At 37.4% G+C, this 19,056-nt stretch overlaps 1 protein-coding gene across 1 annotated transcript in view; it reads right to left on the minus strand.

Moving 5' to 3' along the window:
- The window catches only part of PCDH11X (protocadherin 11 X-linked), a 569,875-nt gene that overhangs the window by 500,033 nt on the left and 50,786 nt on the right, over positions 1-19,056 (minus strand). Inside the window, 1 exon segment of the mRNA XM_021693221.1 lies at positions 941-3,460. Coding sequence (XP_021548896.1) covers positions 941-3,460 — 2,520 coding nt within the window.

Genomic DNA, 19,056 nt, shown 5'->3' on the forward strand with positions numbered 1-19,056 from the left:
TTTCTAGATAAATTTGTAATCATTTCTCCACAGAATATAGATAAAAATCACTGTATAAGCTCTTGTTTTCATAAGTTTATTGGGTTTTAAATTATTATACATAGATTTCTTAGGTCTTAATATGCCCATACTTTCCTTCAGGCCCATTAAAGAAAGCAAACATATTTTCTTATCCAAAAGTCATTATCTTTTAAGAATGTCTCCTGGAGGGCTTTCAATACCTTGGACAAATATGCAAATACTTAAATCGATGTCCAAAATAGAGATCTCATATATATTTCATGTTTTGGCTTGAAGATAAGAATGAGCAGCATGTCTTTATTTTTCTAATCCTATTCTTGTTACATTGTGTAAATAAAGATTTTATGAAACAGAATAAAGGTGGGTTCCTAATCTAAAAATAACATTCTCTTTTCATTGTGGCAGTTTGGGAGCATATGGGTAGGGAGGATATATTGATGCTATTTTATTTTCCTGAGTAGACACAGTTTTTCCCAAGTGAAGCTGGGATTCTCAACTCCATTAAACACCAAGACCTTCTCACCAGATTCTAAAAAGCTTTACTGTGATGTATCTAGCCCTGACTGTTTTGATCCTCATGCACATAATGATACTGAGGACAGAAGCCAGGACCTTTATTCTAAGGTCTTTCAAGTATATTCTCTAGCAAGATGTGTCATACTTTCATCTGCAGACAACACTGCCCCAGTTATAGTCATCATTCGGAACCAAATTTTCCTACCATCAGGAGTCATTTTACCATGATTTTCTATCAAACTTAAAATGAAACCATGTATTTATTTTGATACTTCTGCAGAATATAGTCATTTTGATTGTTGGAGTCAATACAATAGATTCTGTAAAGTTCTACTTCAACTGAAAATAATTTTAAAAAATAAAATAAAGTTAGAAAGGTTAGTTAGAAACTTGGATTACCTACCGGTCTAGTGTGTACAGACACAGGAGTTTTGAAAGTTGTCACTGAATAGCTGCACTCAGAAACATTGTAAGGATCAGAACTGCTGGAGGAACACTTAGAGATGGAATCACAGGCCACAAAGGTGTTATCAAGTGGCAGTTCCTGGATGATGTGGTGCTTTGAATTCAGGGGAGTTTCAGGCTGGATATGGAAGGCAGGCTGTGGAGAGGCAGATTTGTAGTGCCTGGCTAAATCAGGGCTGTCAGGCTTGAATGTAGTAGGTATAGTGCCCCAGTTGTACTTGCCCATGGTTTGTTCTTCCAGTTCAATGGGAAGGTCTAGTGTGACACTGTTTCCATCATTGTCAACATCATCTGCCTTAGTTTCTTCAATAGTGACAAAGTTAAGCAGCAAGTTCTTAGGGGCATGCTTCTTCTTCCTCTTCTTCTTCTTTTTCTTCTTCTTCTTCATCATCATCATCATCATTATCATCTGCCTGTTTTCTGGGTTTGGAGTAACCCATTCAGAATTCTGCTTGTTTTTCTGAGCAGCTGTAATGTGTGGCAATTGATGGCATCTTGCTACAGCAGTAATGAAGATAACAAGGATGACAGTTATGGTGCCAGCAATAATAGCAACCATGATCTTGACATAGTCACTGGTGGGTGAGAATGCATCAGTTGTCTCAATATTTGGGGTCACTGGTGTTTCAATGTTTTTGTGCACCAGTTCATGAATCCATGTAGCATTGGTCACTGACTCATTCACAAATAGATTAACAATAACAACATTGAAGAGAGATTCAGGTTGTCCTAAATCCTTAGCTTTAACTATCAATCTGTGTAAACCAAGGTCTGTAACGACACATTTCTCCGTTAGTGTGATGTTGCCTGTTGTTTGGTCAATTATAAACAAACTTCTTCTGTTTCCTCCTACAATGCTGTAATGAAGCTCTGCATTCATGCCAGTGTCATTGTCAACAGCAAGTACCGTGAAGACCACTGTGCCTGGATTGGTGGATGGTAGAACCAATTCATAGGAGTTATTGGAAGAAGGGACAATGAAAACTGGTTTGTTGTCATTGACATCAACCACATTTATTGTCACTTTGGCAGTTGAAGAATGTGATACCTTACCACCATCCTCAGCCTTTACATAGAAAGTATAAGATTCTTGTTTTTCTCTGTCAAATGAAATATTTGGTTGGATAACACCAGTCTGTGGATCAATGGTGAAGTCATCATTCACATTTAAAATGGAGAGAGTGACTGCAGAGTTTTCTCCATAATCCAGATCAGTTACAGTGATCAGTCCTACTGTGCCATGTCTTGGAAGGTTTTCTGGAACATAGAAGTTGTACTCACTGTGAGTAAAAATTGGACTGTTGTCATTCTGATCAAGAATGGTCACTAAAACTGTGGCATTGGTTATTAAGGATGGCATCCCATTATCTTTTGCCAGAACTGTGAAGGAATATTTTTCCCGTTTTTCTCTATCCAGTTTCTTCACTGCAGTCAGAATGCCTGTATGACTATCTAGGTTAAATTCAGATGGAGCATCAACACCTAGCAGATAATTGATCTCAGCACTGTGCCCACTGTCCGCATCCGTTGCACTTATTTTTGTCAACTTGGTGCCAGGAGAGTTATTCTCAGGAAGAGAAAGACTTATGAAAGGCTGGGTGAAAACAGGAGCATTGTCATTTTCATCTTTCACTTTGACAAGGAGCATGGATGATTGATTCAAAGGAGGTTTGCCAGCATCTGCAGCTAGTAATTTAATGGCATATTCTCTTGTGGACTCATAGTCAAGATATGCAGCAGTCTCCAGGAGGAACTGATTACTGAATACTGGCCTTAATCTGAAAGGGACTTCATGATCTGTGAAGCATGTCACCATGCCATTGTGGTCAGCATCTTTATCTGTCACAGTTATGAGAGCAATTTTGGTGTTGAGGGGAGCATTTTCTGAAAGAACCACAGTGCCATTGATTGGATTAATGATGTATCTTATGTCAATTGATGGGGCATTATCATTGATATCTGTAACATTTACTAGAACCATTGCTCTTGCTGGCATCAATCCACCATCACTTGCCAAAACCAGTAACCTGTGGTTTGGTGATTCCTCCCTATCCAGTGGTTGTTTGACTGTGATAAGTCCAGTGGTGGTGTTGAGGTGAAATAGCCTCTTGGCGATGTTGGAGACTAGATTGCTGAAATAGAAGTGAATCTTGGCATTTTCACCTATGTCGGCATCTGTCGCATGGAGTTGTGTCACTGAAGTACCTACAGGAGCATTTTCTGGTATATTAACTTCAATCCCATCCTCCTTGAAGACTGGGCTGTTGTCATTTGTGTCAGCAACACTTATTTGCAAAATAGCAGTACTGGATCGTTGAGGAAAGCCACCATCTTCAACCTTTACTTTCATTATATATGTATCCTTCTCTTCCCTATCTAACTCCTTTTGAACAATCAGTTGCGGCATCTTGTCCCCTTCTGGTGTTTCAATGACATCAAGTCCAAAAATACTTTGACCCTAGAAAACATACAATGAAACCATATTTTAACTTACGTAATGAGACCAGTGTTCAATCTGTTGAAGCCACATGACAGAGGATCAGCTCAGAAATAGGTGTCAGAAGACTTAAGTTCTAAGTCCCGAATCTGTCTGTAACTAGTATTGTGACCACAAACAAATTGCTTAACATCTCCATGAATTTGTAAAATTAGAGAGTTGTGCTTTAAGATGGTCTGAGAGCTTTTCAGTTCATGGCATTTTATGGTAATAAGTGTAACTCACTGATATAAAGTATTAAAGTATACAAAAGGAAAAAGTATAAAGAGTTGTCAGTGTTTCACATGGTGAATTCAGTTATGAGTGAATTAACTGAAGCAAGATGGCAGTAGAGTAGGGTACCTCATTTCATCTGGACCCTTGAATTTAACTAGATAACTATCAAACCATTCTGAACACCCATGAACTCAGCCTAAGATGTAAGAAAAAAAATATCTGGAACTCTACAGTTAGAAAATCCACTGCTTTTTGCAAGGTAGGAGGTGTGGAGATGTGAATCTGAGGGGAGATATCAAGAGATAAACAGAGGGGGGAGGGAGCCTCGATAAGCTAGCTACCAGAAAGTGATATAGCCTTGGAGGATAAATTCAGAACCCTTAGAAATCTGCTCCAGTGAGAGACATCCCTGTCTGAAGGGGCTCAGGGGATGGAAAGGACAGAATTCTAGGTGGGTCAGTGTGGTCTCAGGATCCTAGAAGTCATAGAACTAACGGGGATGCCTGAGCCAATAGAGTGCCCAAGCAGTGGAGTGGAGAAACTAGTTATGGTCAGCGAGCCCAGGAGGGGACTACTAGCTCTGGTCACCATAAACTGCAAACTGGGCCATCAAGTGACTGCTTGCTGCCTGGGAACCCTGCAAAGGACTGGACCGTGCAGACCATCTGTCATCCTCCAGGAGGGACAGAACGGGTGTGCCCACAACCAGGCAACAGTTTCAGGGTGGCAGGCCCATAAAGGACAGTATGGTGACACTCAGCCATCCCCCAGGAGAGGTGGAGCAGGTACATGCAATGATCCTGTGACTGCTCTCAGCGTCAGGGCACAACAAAGGGCAGTAACATTGGACCCTCAGATTTCCCCCCAGGAGGATCACTGTGGGCACACACCGAAGGAGTCTTTGGAGTTTAGTACACACAAAAGTGAACACTGTTGATCCCAGTGGGTTTACTGAAGAGGGAGGACTGTGAACTTTTGGCTCTGGAGCTGGCGGTCAGCCGAGGGCCATCTTTATTTTGATCATCTAAAGAGGCGCGGAAAGCCTTCAGGAACAAAAGCCACACAGAGGACCAGCTTATGGTGAGCCCAGCCCCCTTGCAAGGGGAGGTGCAACTCTGCATAGGCAAAAACACCTGAGAAGCAGCATAGCAGGCCCCTCCCTCAGAAGACCAATTGGAAGAACAGGTGCACAACTAGCTTATGGATCCCACAAAACTGTAATACTCCAGGGCTAGGGGAATATAGTATATAGAACTCGAGGTTTTTTTCTCATGATTCACTTATCTTTCAGTCCAAAATTTTTCTTTTCCTTTTTTTTCCCTTTTTCTCTTTTCAACTAGTTTCTTATTTTATCAATGATTTGTTTTTAAGTTGCTTTTTAACATTTATTTTTTACATCTATATTTTTTAGATATATGTTTCATTTTGGCCTTTTTTCACTTTATTCAATTTTAACTTTGTATATATGTAAGTTTTGCTTTCTTTGCAATTTTGGGATTTAGAGTATTCTAACGCAGAGACCAAAATTCACTCAGGAACAAGTGGACCAGTGTATTTTGTCCACCCTGTGAGATTATATTCTTTCCCCCCCTTTTTGTTGTTTTGTTTTATTTTGCTTATCTGTTTTGGTTTCTGACTGCTTCAGATTTGTCTAGTGTGTATTTTGCTTGGAATGTGGTTGATATTTTTGATTCGGTTCATGAGCTCATCCATTCTTCTCTGGGCAAGATCACTAAAAGGAGGAATTCACAACAAAAGAAAGAACAAGAAGTAATGTTCTCTGCCACAGATCCAATTGATATGGATATAAGTAAAAGGTCAGAGATGGAATTCAGGATAACAATAATAAAGTTAATACCTGGGCTTGAAAAAAGCATAAAAGACAGTAGAGGGGCGCCTGGGTGGCTCAGTTGGTTAAGCAACTGCCTTCGGCTCAGGTCATGATCCTGGAGTCCCGGGATCGAGTCCCGCATCGGGCTCCCTGCTCGGCAGGGAGCCTGCTTCTGCCTCTGACCCTCCCCCTTCTTCTGCCTCTGACCCTCCCCCTTCTCATGTGCTCGCTCTCTCTCGTTCTCTCTGTCTAAAAAAAAAAAAAAAAAAAAAAAGACAGTAGAGAATCTCTTAGTGAACAAATGAGATCTAATCAGGCTGAAATTTAAAATGCACTAACTGTGGGGTGCCTGGGTGGCTCAGTTGGTTAAGCATCTGCTTTTGGCTCAGGTCATAATCCTGGAGTCCTGGGATTGAGCCCCACATCAGGCTCCCTGCTCAGCGGGAAGTCTGCTTCTCCCATTCCTTCTGCTCTCCCCCCAACTTGTGCTCATGCTCTCTCTCTCTCAAATAAAATGAATAAAGATCTTTTAAAAAATATGCACTGAGATGCAGTCTAAATTAGATACTCTAACATCTAGGGTGAATGAAGCAGAAGAGAGAGTAAGTAAGACAGGCTTAAGAAAAGGAAGGAAGTTGAGAAAAATAAAGAAAAATAAGTAATAGCTCATGAGAAAAGGATTCAAGAAATTAATAATGCCATACCAATGTCAGAATTATTAGGGTGCCTGAGGGGGAAGAAAGAGAGAAAGAGCCAGAAGGTATATTTGAGCAAATAATGGCTGAGAACTTCCCTAATCTGGGAAAAGAAACAAGCATTCAAGTCAAAGAGGTAGAAAGGATGCCTCCCCAAATCAATAAAAATATATCAACACCCCAACATAATAGTGAAGCTTACAAATTTTAGAGAAAGAGAAAATCCTGAAAGCAGCTTGAGACAAAAGTCTCCTTACCTACAGATGGAGGGACATCAGACTAACATCAGACCTGTCTACAGAAACCTGGTAAGCCAGAAAGGGCAGACATGATATATTCAGGGTACTAAATGAGAAAAATATGAAGCCAAGAATACATATACAGCAAGACTGTCATTCAGAATGGAAGGAGAGATAAAGAGCTTCCAGTACAGACAGAAACTGAAAGAATATGTGACCACTAAGCCAGCACTGCAATAAATATTAAGGGGGATCCTGTAACCAAAGAAAGAGCCCAAGAGTAACATAGACCAGAGAGAAATAGAGAAAATTACAGAAAGAGGGGCATTATAGGCAATACAATGGCACTAAATTCATATCTTCCAATAGTTACTCTGGATGTAAATGGGCTGAATACTCCCATCAAAAGGCACAGAGTAACAGATTGGATAAAAAAGCAAGACCCATCAATATGTTCTCTACAAGAGATTCATTTTACACCTAAAGACACCTCCAGACTGAAAGTGAGGGGGTGGAGAAAAATTTACCACACTAATGGACCTCAAGAGAAAGCAGAGGTAGCAATCCTCATATCAGAAATATTAGATTTTAAACCAAAGAATGCAGTGAGAGATGTAGAGGGACACTATATCATACTTAAAGGGTCTATCCAACAAGAAGATCTAACAATTGTAAATATTTATGCCCCCAACATGGGAGCAGCCAATTATATAAACCAATTAATAGCCAAAGTAAATAAACACATTGATAATAATACACAAATAGTAGGGGACTTCAACACCCAACTCACAGAAATGGACAGATCATTTAAGCAGAAAAACAACAAGGAAACAAGGGCTTTGAAAGACACACTGGACCAGATGGATGTCAAAGAATATACAGAACATTCCCTCTTTAAAAAACAGAATACTCATTCTTCTCGAGTGCACATGGAACTTCTCCAGAGTATATCACATACTGGGTCACAAATCAGGTCTCAAGGGGTACCAAAAGATTGGGATTATTCCCTGCATATGTTCAGACCACAATGCTTTGAAACTTGAACTCAATCACAAGAGGAAATTTGGAAGGAACTGAAACACTTGGAGGTTAAAGAGCATCCTAATAAAGAATGAATAGGTCAACCAGAAAATTAAAGAAGAATTTCAGAAAATTCATGGAAACAAATGAAAATGAAAACACAAATGTTTAAAACCTTTGGGATGCAGCAAAGGCAGTCCTAAGAGAAAAGTACATTGGAATACAAGCCTTTCTCAAGGAACTAGAAAAGTCTCAAATACACAAGCTAATCTTACACCTAAAGGAGTGGGAGAAAGAACAGCAAATAAAGCCTAAACTGAACAGAAGAGAAATAATAAATATTACAGCAGAAATCAATTAAATAGAAACCAGAAGAACAGTAGAACAGATAAACTAGAAGCTGGTTTTTTGAAACAATTAAGAAGATAGATAAACCTCTAGCCAGACTTCTCCAAAAGAAAATAGAAAGGACCCAAATTAATAAAATCATGAATGAAAGGGGAGAGATCATGACCAACACCAAGGAAATACAGACAATAATAAGAACATATTATGAGTAACTATATACCAACAAATTAGGCAATCTAGAAACTTATAAACTACCAAAACTGAAACAGGAAGAAATAAAAAACCTGAACAGATGCATAATCAGAAAGGAAATTGAAGCAGTATTCAAAAACGTCCCAAAAAACAAAACTCCAGGGCCAGATGGTTTCCCAGAGGAATTCTAACAAACATTTAAAGAAGAAATAATACCTATTCTACTGAACTTGTTTTAAAAAATAGAGTTGGAAGGAAAATTTCCAAACACGTTCTATAAGGCCAGCATTACCTTGATCCCAAAATCAGACAAAAACCCCGCCAAGAAGAAGATTTAGAGATCAATACCCCTGATGAACATGGATGCCAAAATTCTCACCAAAATACTAGGCAATAGGATCTCACAGTGCATTAAAAGGATTATTCACCATGACCAAGTAGGATTTATTCCTGGAATGCAAGGGTGGTTCAACAGTCACAAAACAATCAACATGATAGATCACATTAATAAAAGAAAAGACAAGAACCATATGATCCTCCCATTCGATGCAGAAAAAGCATTTGACAAGATACAGCATCCTTTCCTGATTAAAACTCTTCAGAGTTTAGGGATAGAGGGAACATACCTCTATATCATAAAAGCCATCTATGGAAAGCCCACAATGAATATCATTCTAAGTGGGGAAAGCTGAGACCTTTTCCCCTAACATCAGAACAAGACAGGGATGTTAACTCTCACCAGTATTGTTCAACAGAGTAGTAGAAGTCCTAGCCTCAGCAATCAGACAAAAAAAGATATAAAAGGCATTCAAGTTGGCAAAGAAGAAGTCAAACTTTCACTCTTTGCAGATGACAAGATACTTTATGTGGAAAACCCAAAAGCCTCCACCACAAAATTGCTAGAACTCATACAACAATTCAACAGTGTGGCAGGATACAAAATCAATGCACAGAAATCAGTTGCATCTCTATACACTAACAATGTGACTGAAGAAAGAGAAATTAAGGAATGAATTCCATTTACAATAGCAAGAAAAACCATAAGATACCTTGGAATAAACCTAACCAAAGAGGTAAAGGATCTATACTCTAAAAAATACAGAATGCTTATGAAAGAAATTAAGGAAAACACAAAGAGATGGAAAAACATTCCGTGCTCATGGATTGGAAGAACACATATTGTTAAAATGTCTATCCTACCCATTGCAATCTACACTTTCAATGCAATCCTTATCAAAACACCATCAATATTTTTCACACAGCTGGAACAAACAATCCTAAAATTTGTATGGAACCAGAAAAGACCCTGAATAGCCATTGAATATTGAAAAAGAAAACCAAAGCTGGGGGCATCACAATGTCTGACTTTAAGCTATATTACAAATATGTGATCATCAAGACAGCATGGTACTGGCACAAAAACAGACATATAGATCGATGGAACAGAATAGAGAACCAAGAAATGGACCCTAAACTCTATGGAAACTATCTTTGACAAAGCAGGAAAGAATATTCAATGGAAAAAGAACAGTCTCTTCAATAAATGGTGTTGGGAAAATTGGACAGCCACATGCAAAAGAATGAAACTGGACTATTCTCCTACACCATACACAAATATAAATTCAAAATGGATGAAAGACCTAAATATGAGACAGTAATCCATCAAAATCCTAGAGGACAACACAGGCAGCAACGTCTTCAACCTTCACTGCAGCAACTTCTTGCAAGACACATCTCTAGAGGCAAGGGAAAAAAAGCACAAATGAACTATTGGGACTTCAAGATAAAAAAAGTTTCTGCATAGCAAAGGAAACAGTCAACAGAACTAAAAGGCATCCTACTGAATGGGAGAAAATATTTGCAAATGATGTATGAGATAAAGGGCTTAAAAGAGTATCCAAGACTATAAAGAACCTATCAAACTCACCATCCAAAAAACAAATAATCCAGTCTAGAAATGGACAGAAGACATGAATAGACATTTCTCCAAAGAAGACATACAAATGGCCAACAGACACATGAAAAAATGCTCAACATCACTTGGCATCAGGGAAATACAAATTAAAACCCCAATGAGATACCACCTTACACCAGTTAGAATGGTTAAAATTAACAAGGCAGGGAACAACAAATGTTGGCAAGGATGTGCAGAAAGGGAATCTTCTCACACTGTTGGTGGGAGTGCAAGCTGGTACAGCCAGTCTGGAAACCAGTATGGATGGTCCTCAAGAAGTTAAAAATAGAGTTACCCTATGACCCAACAATTGCACTACTGGGTATTTACCCCAAAGATACAGATGTAGTGAAACGAAGGGGCACCTGCACCCCAATGTTCATAGCGGCAATGTCCACAATAGCCAAACTGTAGAAGGACCTGAGATGTCCTTCAACAGATGAATGGATAAAGAATATGTTGTTTATATATACAATGGAATGTTACTCAGCCATCAGAAAGGATGAATACCTACAATTTACATTGACATGGATTGACCTGGAGGGGATTATGCTAAGTTAAATAACTCAATCAGAGAAAGACAATTATCATATGGTTTCATTCATATGTGGAATATAAGAAATAATGCAGAGGATCATAGGGGAAGGGAGGGAAAACTGAATGGGAAGAAATCAAGGAGGGGGAAAAACCATGGGAGACTCTTGACTCTGAGAAACAAACTGAAGGTTGTGGAAGGGTAGGAGGGTGGGGTGATGTCATAACTGAGTGATGGGCATGAAGGAGGGCATGTGATGTGATGAGCACTGGTTGATATACACAACTGATGAATCATTGAACATTACATCTGAAACTAGTGATGTACTATATGTTGGCTAATTGAATTCAAATAAAAAAAATAATTAACCATGGTTACTCCAAATGAATTAAAATATTTTACTGTAGATTTCAGTTGTCTAGGATGTTTTTTCACCCCTAAAAGTGAAAATCAAGTATAAAATATCCATCCAAGACAAGAGTATATATCTAAAAATACAGCTAAAATCTCTGGTAGAGGGAGAAAATACACAAACTCTGATGAGAATAAAACCTTGTGTAAAATACACAGAATTTCCTTTTTTTTCCTGTAGAAACAGGTGTTAAAATTTTAATTTTCTTGGAAATTAACAACACAATGTTATTTAATTAACTTTATTATTATTTTTTTAAATGAGGAAACACAATTGGACTGAAAATCACAAGTCAAAATGTCAAATAGGAAAATATAACTTGGAACAGCACCGATTTTCTCTTCATGTCCATGGAGTCAGATTATGGGAATTCTTTAAAAAGTCTTCTCTAGTTCTGGCTTCCTCCTAAGCCTCCAAGGAAGAAGTGTAATTAATATAAAATTGTAAAATATTTAACATGCATGCACTAGAATATATGGTGAAATTATATGGTTATATTTTTTAATTACCAAAGTATTATAATTGTCTATATATGATCTTGTACAATACTCAAATACATTTGTCTTTTTCCTCTTGAACTGCTTGAAGATAATTCTGCAAAGTTTTGAATTTTTTTATGCTGAGATTCACTTACATTTTAATTCAAATCTGGAACCATAATATATCTCAGTAGAAGAATTAAACATTTATTAAATTTAAGGTGGCATTTCTGAAATAGTACCAGTTTGGGTCATCCTACTCTGCTGCCATCTTCCTCTCTCCTCGATTTGCTTCAATGTGACTTTTAAAAAATCAAATTCAGTAATCCATGTGTATTGGTTAACTTGTTTTAAATTCATACTAGAATGAACATTTTATTAATATTTTATTCATATAAACCAAAAAATAATTTGCCTTTCCTTTGAATAGAATGTTTAGCAAGGGAAACATTTTCCATATCATTTCTATTTACAAGTGCAAAAGTTATCAACTATTCTTCAATTGTATACTTTAAGAAAAAATGTAATTTTATGACCATAATGACAAATACAAATACAATATTTCATCCTATAATTTGATCTAAACAGCTATTAATGATAATTTTATTTTTGTAAAAATATTTCAAAAGGCTTTGAGGAAGGCTCAAACATGAAGTGTCTCATCTATGGGTAGAAAAAATAGTTTCTAAATTGCACTTCATAAAATCCATGGCACTTAATACTATTTTGTTAATTCTTGGCAAACACAATATTTAGTGGTTAATACAGTCACAACATTCTTATAGGCATTGGGGATGGTAGTGAGTAAAGATATTTTACAAATATAATAAAAATTAAATTTTGGTTAAGATGAGAAAAAATTGATGACAATCTAAGCATTTAATAATGTTACTGATACTAACATTTATATTAATTAAAGAATAATTACACTTTTAATAAGAGCTATAGCAGGAGAATACAAATTATTATTAGAAGTTATATAAGGAGAAACTAGCATATATAATATAATGTGAAAAGAACAAGTAAATACTCTTAAGCTTTTAGTTTCACACCCAATTATCTAATTTATGACTATAATACATAACTGGAAAAATGTGCTAGTTTTAATTTTTAAATTTATGTATTTATGTTTGTATAGTTTTGTTATTTGTTCAGAGTTTAGTCTTACGCACTGGCCTGAATTTTGAATTGGCCTTTGCTTTCTCAAGCAAATGAAGGCAAGTTTGTACAGGCTGAAAAATCCAAGAACAGAATCTTCATTGTCTTTTAATTATTTTATATGAAGTGACATTATTTTATATGAAATATTTTTCAGTATATGTGCTGCCGAAGTGAGCACTGAAATATTTTTCATATTTCAAGGTGTTAATAGGATATACATGCCAAATAATAGGTAATGTCCATATTGCCCTTCTGTCTTCTACAACTGTTCTTTCCAATATGGCTGTGATTAGGCACAAGTATTTAAATATAAATTTTAATTAATTAAAATTAGATATAATCTAAATATCAGTTCCTTAGTCTAACCAGCCACATTTTAAGTTTTCATACCTATATGTGGGTAGTAGCTAGTGCATTGAACAGCACAGATATACAACATTTCCATTATTGCATGAAGTTCTGTTGGACTATACTGTTCTAAGATATTATATTTTTTTTAACAAAAATTTTTGTTCAGTTAGGTGATTACATGTGAACCTCCCACAGATATTTACAACTCTATGAATGATTTGCTGATTTATATATTTAAATTTCATACTGTCCAAGGAATTGAAGAGGAGTTGCCCACATGTGAGACATAATTTTCAATAAAGTTTTGGCCAGATATCTAAGTTTGATGCCCAAGTGTGGTGCCAACATGAGCTCACTATCATTACTGAATGACTATTCCAAGGTGGTTCCTCTGCCTTCTCTCCTTTAGGGATAAAAAAATGACTAACACATGGATCCATCATTCATGCTACCCTGATAGCAGTTATTCAATTGGCATTCAAACCCATGTGAGAAATGAAAAAAAAAACAAAAACTGAAGCTTTTGCTGTATGTTAGACTATAACTTGAGAATAGTGGGAAAAGTGAAAAGGCAAATAAAGATGCATGGCTCCTTAATTCATCACCTTACAAACATTAACAGAGATATGTCTTATGTACAGAAAAAAGTAAAAAGTTTGGGATACTTGAATATCCTGAATTCCAAACCTATATAAAATTATTTACCCTTGTTTACAGGGACAAACTTTTCCTGAGAAAAACCTCAGATAATTTTCCCAAGTGTTCATCTTTTGGTAAAGACACTAAATATCATTCATATGGGTTTCTCTCATTAATTTACTTAAGCCTTAATACACTATAAAAGGAAAAAAAATGAAGTCAACAATAAAATTCTCCCCAAAACAACTTCAAAATTATTTTATAAAACAACTTTATTTAGAGATGGTGAGAGAGTGGGAGGAGGGCAGAGGAGAGGGAGATAGAAAATCCTCAAGCAGACTCCCCACCTGAGCGTGGAGCCTGACTTGGGGCTCAGTTCCAAGACCCTGAGATCATGACCTGAGCTGAAATCCAGAGTTGGCTGCTTAACTGACCAAGCCACCAAGGCACCCCTAAAACAACTTTTTTTTTTTTTTCTGTTAGGGTTATAGCAAGCTAAAGTATCAATCTCTGGTAAAAATTTACAACCTACTAGTAAACCTTTATTTTCAGAAGAAATGATGATAAATACTGCATGGCAAGTGGCCAGTGCATTATTTACAAAATACAAAACTCTACATCTTTTAAATATACATATGTACAAATAAAAAAATAAAAAATAAAACAAGATCTCAGAGAAGAAAACAACATATCATATGAATTGGATGAAACACATTATGTGTTGATTTTAGATTTTGCTATCTTAAATGACATTTACCTCAAGTACACAAAACAGCACATTCCAGTTCAAGTTAAAAAAAATTGTGGGGGTGCCTAGGTGGCTCAGTTGGTTAAGCATCTAACTAGATTTTGGGTCAGATCATGCCCCTCTGCCCCACTGTCTCTCTCTCTCTCTAAAATTAATAAATAAATATTTTCAAAATTGTGGGCTTTTTAATAACCTCATGTAATGCAAAAGACTTAATTTCATTTGTTTAAAATATTTCTTCCTAAATTCAAGAATAAGCTTAGTGTTTCCAAACACAGATGAAAACTGCTAAAATAAGCAAGATGTTAATTTCATCTGAGACTTTAATTCTTTAATTCTTTTGATTTATAAAATTAAAGAAGAAAAGGTTGTCGTTGGATATGAAACTTCAAAGAAAAGTATACTTGCTTTTGAAAAAAATGAATAAAGTATATTTGTTGCCAAATAAAAGCTATTTTTTGTCTATTGTTCCAGAAAACAACCAAACCATTGTACAAAACTTTAACATTTTTTTCATATGCATGTGCAAGTCAACCCTTCATTGCACATTGGAAGGTAATAAATAACACAGCACTTCCAGAGTTATAAATCTGGTGTGCTTGCCCAGAAAATGCATACAGTGCCAGTAAGTACTAAAAAGAGTTCCAAAGACCCTCCTGCACTGTTGATAGGAAAGCAAACTGGTGCAGCCACTCTGGAAAACAGTATGGAGTTTCCCAAAAAAGTTAAAAATAGAACAACCTTATTATCCAGCAATCACACTACAAGGTATTTACCCAAATAATAAAATAATAATAATAATTCAAAGGGATATAGTACTACTACTACTACTAATAATAATAATAATAAAGGGGAAAATCCAACAAGAAAATATAACAATTGTAAATACTTATGTACCCAACAAGGGAGCACCCAAACATATAATACAGTTAATAACAAACACAAAGGAACTAATCGATAGTAATACAATTATAATAGGGGAGATTAACACCCCACTTACATCAACCAACAATTCATCCAAACAGAAAATCAATAAAGAAACAGAGGCATTCAAAGATACACTGGACCAGATGGATTTAACATATATATTCAGGACATTTAATCATAACAGAACAGAATACATATTCTTTTCAAGTGCACATGGAACATTCTTTAGAATGGATCACACATTAGACCACAAAACAAGTCTCAATGGATTAAAAAAGACCAAAGTCATACCATGCATCTTTTTCTCACCACAATTCTATGAAACTAGAAATCAACTACAAGAAAAAAATATGAAAAGAACACAAATATGTTAAAGTTGAATAGTATGCTACTAAACACTGAATGCATCAATGAGAAATAAAAGAAGAAATAAAACAGTACATGGAAACAACTGAAAATGAGAACACAACAGTCTAAGACCTCTGAGGTTAACAAAAGCAGTTCTAAGAGTGAAGTTTATAGCAATACAAGCCTACCTCGAGAAGCAATAAAAATCTCAAATAAAAAACCTAACCTTACACCTAAAGGAGCTAGAAAAGCAACAATGAACAAAACACAAATCCAGCAGAAAGAAGGAAATAATAAAGGCTAAAGCAGAAATAGAGAGGGGTGTAGTGAAGGTGGCAGAGTAGTAGGAAGACCCTATGCTTACCTCCCCTGGACCACAACTGGATAAATATCAAATCATTCTGGACACCCAGGAAATCGATTTGAGGACTGAGATAACAAATAGCCAAGCTAAAGGGAGAAAAGAGGCTACATTGTGCAAGATAGGAGGTGCAGAGATGTGATTTGGGAGAGAAAAGAAACACCAGTGCTGGTGGGAGAGGGAGCCCTGATCAGGGAAAGAAGAGAAAGAGAGAGAGAGAGAGCAAGCCACAGTTCATTGCACAAGAAAAGTGTTTCCCCAAACCATTGATGGGAAAATGAAAGGGGCTGATAATTGCAAGTTTTTACAAAAAGCAGAGCTCAAAGTCTGAAGTTTGAGAAGTCTGCACCATCACTGGGTTGGAGCCTGGGAGGCATAGAGATGCTCCTTTGGAGGAGGGCAGAGACCTGGGAGTGGACAGCATGGACTGAGAATCCCCTGGGTCGCATTGGGTGAGACAATCTCCCTTGGAGTGAATTTGAGAGTGGTGCCACTGTCTCTCAGGGGACAAAAGAGCCAGCAGGCACTGTTGAGCTGCCCTGTTTGTTAACATAGGAGCAGAGGCAGCTACTGAGAGCACCTAACCTGGATGCTAGCTTTTTGCTTCACTTTACCATAAATTCCAAGCCCCTGCATGTACATGCCACTGTGCTTCTGGGACAAATCTGTATCAACCACATCATAATGAGACCTTCCTCCAAAGGATCAGCGTGTGTCCTTGCCACAGTGGGTCCTTAAAATTTGGAGTTTTGAAACCCAGCCAGCAAGCCTGAGATAAAACACAGGTGCACCGTTCAGCCAGATGGGCAGATGGTCCAGACACAGACAGGGTGAAGGCAGAGATCTGAGGAAAGCCTGGGATAAATGAGGGGAGATTGTACAATCTTCTGTGAGGGCTTCCTAAACAGCAGCAGGTGCCAACTTGCCTCTGCAAGGATAAGAGAGCAGGCTGACACCATTTTTACCCCCGCCCATCAGCACAGACATACATCAATGAGCAGCATAGCACCCACAGTGGAGGCTTGAGCCACTTACAGCAAGCCCACTCCTGTGCTCTGCAGGTTCTTTTTTACAAGAGCAAATGTGCCTGAGAGTCAGAGCAGCAGCTGGCTGCTCCCCCAGAAGACCAGCAGAATCCACCTGCACGTTTAAGTCTACTGACCATAGAAGGTTGCAAAGCTTCAGCTCTACGGGAAATAAGATCTAGCCTCTTTTAACAAGCAAACCAGAACACACCCAGTTAAAATTCACCACACAATGGACAAGGTCCAAACATTCCCCACCGCAGGCAAGGAGAAACTGCTGAGGACTGACCTGAGGGAGGGGGCAGCCAAAACACAACAGCAGAGTGCATGCAGCACATACCGGAAACACTTCTTGAAGTGTCAGGCCCTGGACAGTATATGAAAACTTCTTAAAATACTAGCCATTATACTCAGGAGCAGGAAACATAATAGGCTTTCCTAACACAGAGAAGACTGAGACCTAGACAAAATACCAAGATGGAGTGATTCATCCCAAAAGAAAGAGCAAGGAAAGGTCATAGCCAGGGATGTAATCAAAGCAGAAATAAGTACTATGCCTGAATTAGATTTTTTCATAAATATTTTATTTATTTATTTGTTAGAGAGAGAGAGAGGGAGCACAAGCAGGGGGAGTGCAAGCAGAGGGAGAAGCAGGCTCCCTGCTGAGCCCAAAGAGGAGCCCAATGCAGGACTCGATCCCAGGACCCTGGGATCATGACCTGAGCTGAAGGCAGACACTTAACTGACTGAAACACCCAGGTGCCCCCTGAATTAAAATTTAATACAACAATCATAGGGATACCGGCTGGGCCTGAGAAAAACATAGGAAACACCAGGGAGTCCCTTAACACAGAGATGAAACACCTAAAAACCAAGTCAGCGGAAATAAAAAAAATGCTATAACCAAAAAGCAAAACTGACTGTATATAATGATCAAAAGGATAGAAGAGGCAGAGGAACAAATAAGTGATATAGACGATAAAATTACAGAAAATAATGAAAAGAAGAGGGAAAGAAAAATATTGGAACAGAATGTAGAATTAGGGAACTCAGTGACTACATAATGTGTAATAATATTCATATTATTCCCCAGAGGAATAACATAGGGAAAAGGGGCAGAAGGTTTATTTGAGGAAATTATAGATGAAAACTTCCCTAATCAGGGGAAGGAAATAAACATCCAAATCCAGGAGGCACAGAGAACTCCCATCAAAATCAACAAAAACAGGCCAACACCAAGACATACCTCAGTACAAAAATACAGAGCTAAGGAAAGAATCCTGAGTGGAGAAAAGGAAAAGAAATCCTTAACTTATAAGGGAAGACAAATAAGGTTAGCAACAGATACCTCCACAGAATCTCGGTAAGCCAGAAGAAAGTGGCATAATATATTCAACGTGCTGAATGGAAAAAAAAAAAAATGCAGCGAAGAATACATTATCCAGAAAGGCTGTCATTCAGGTTAGAAGGGGAGATAAAGCATTTCCCAGACAAACAAAAACTAAAGGAGTTTGTGATCACTAAATCAACCCTACAAGAAATTTTAAGGGGGACGCTGAGTGGGGAAGAAAAGACCAAAAATAACAAAAAATAGAAAGGACCAGAGAACATCACCAGAAACACCAACTCTATAGGTAATACAATGATATTAATTTAATATCTATCAAAAATCACTCTGAATGCAAATGTGCTAAATGGTCCAAACAAAAAATATAGGGTACCAGAATGGATAAAAAACAAGAAGCATCTGTATGCTGCCTACAGATATTCATTTTAGACCTAAAGTCACCTGCAGATTGAAAGTGAGGGGATGGAGAACGATCTATCATGTTAATGGACATCAAAAGAAAGCCAGAGTAGTCATACCTATCAGAAAAACTAAATTTTGAACCAAAGACTGTAACAAGAGATGAAGAAGGACACTATATCATAATAAAGGGGTCTGTCCAACAAGATCTACAATTATAAATATTTATGCCCCCAGCATGGGAGCACCCAATTATATAAATCAGTTAATAGCTAGCATAAAGTAAATCACTGATAACAATACAATAGTAGTAGGGACCTTTAACCCCC

The sequence above is a fragment of the Neomonachus schauinslandi genome, chromosome X (assembly GCF_002201575.2).
Source record: "Neomonachus schauinslandi chromosome X, ASM220157v2, whole genome shotgun sequence".
NCBI classification, from domain to species: Eukaryota; Metazoa; Chordata; class Mammalia; order Carnivora; family Phocidae; genus Neomonachus; species Neomonachus schauinslandi.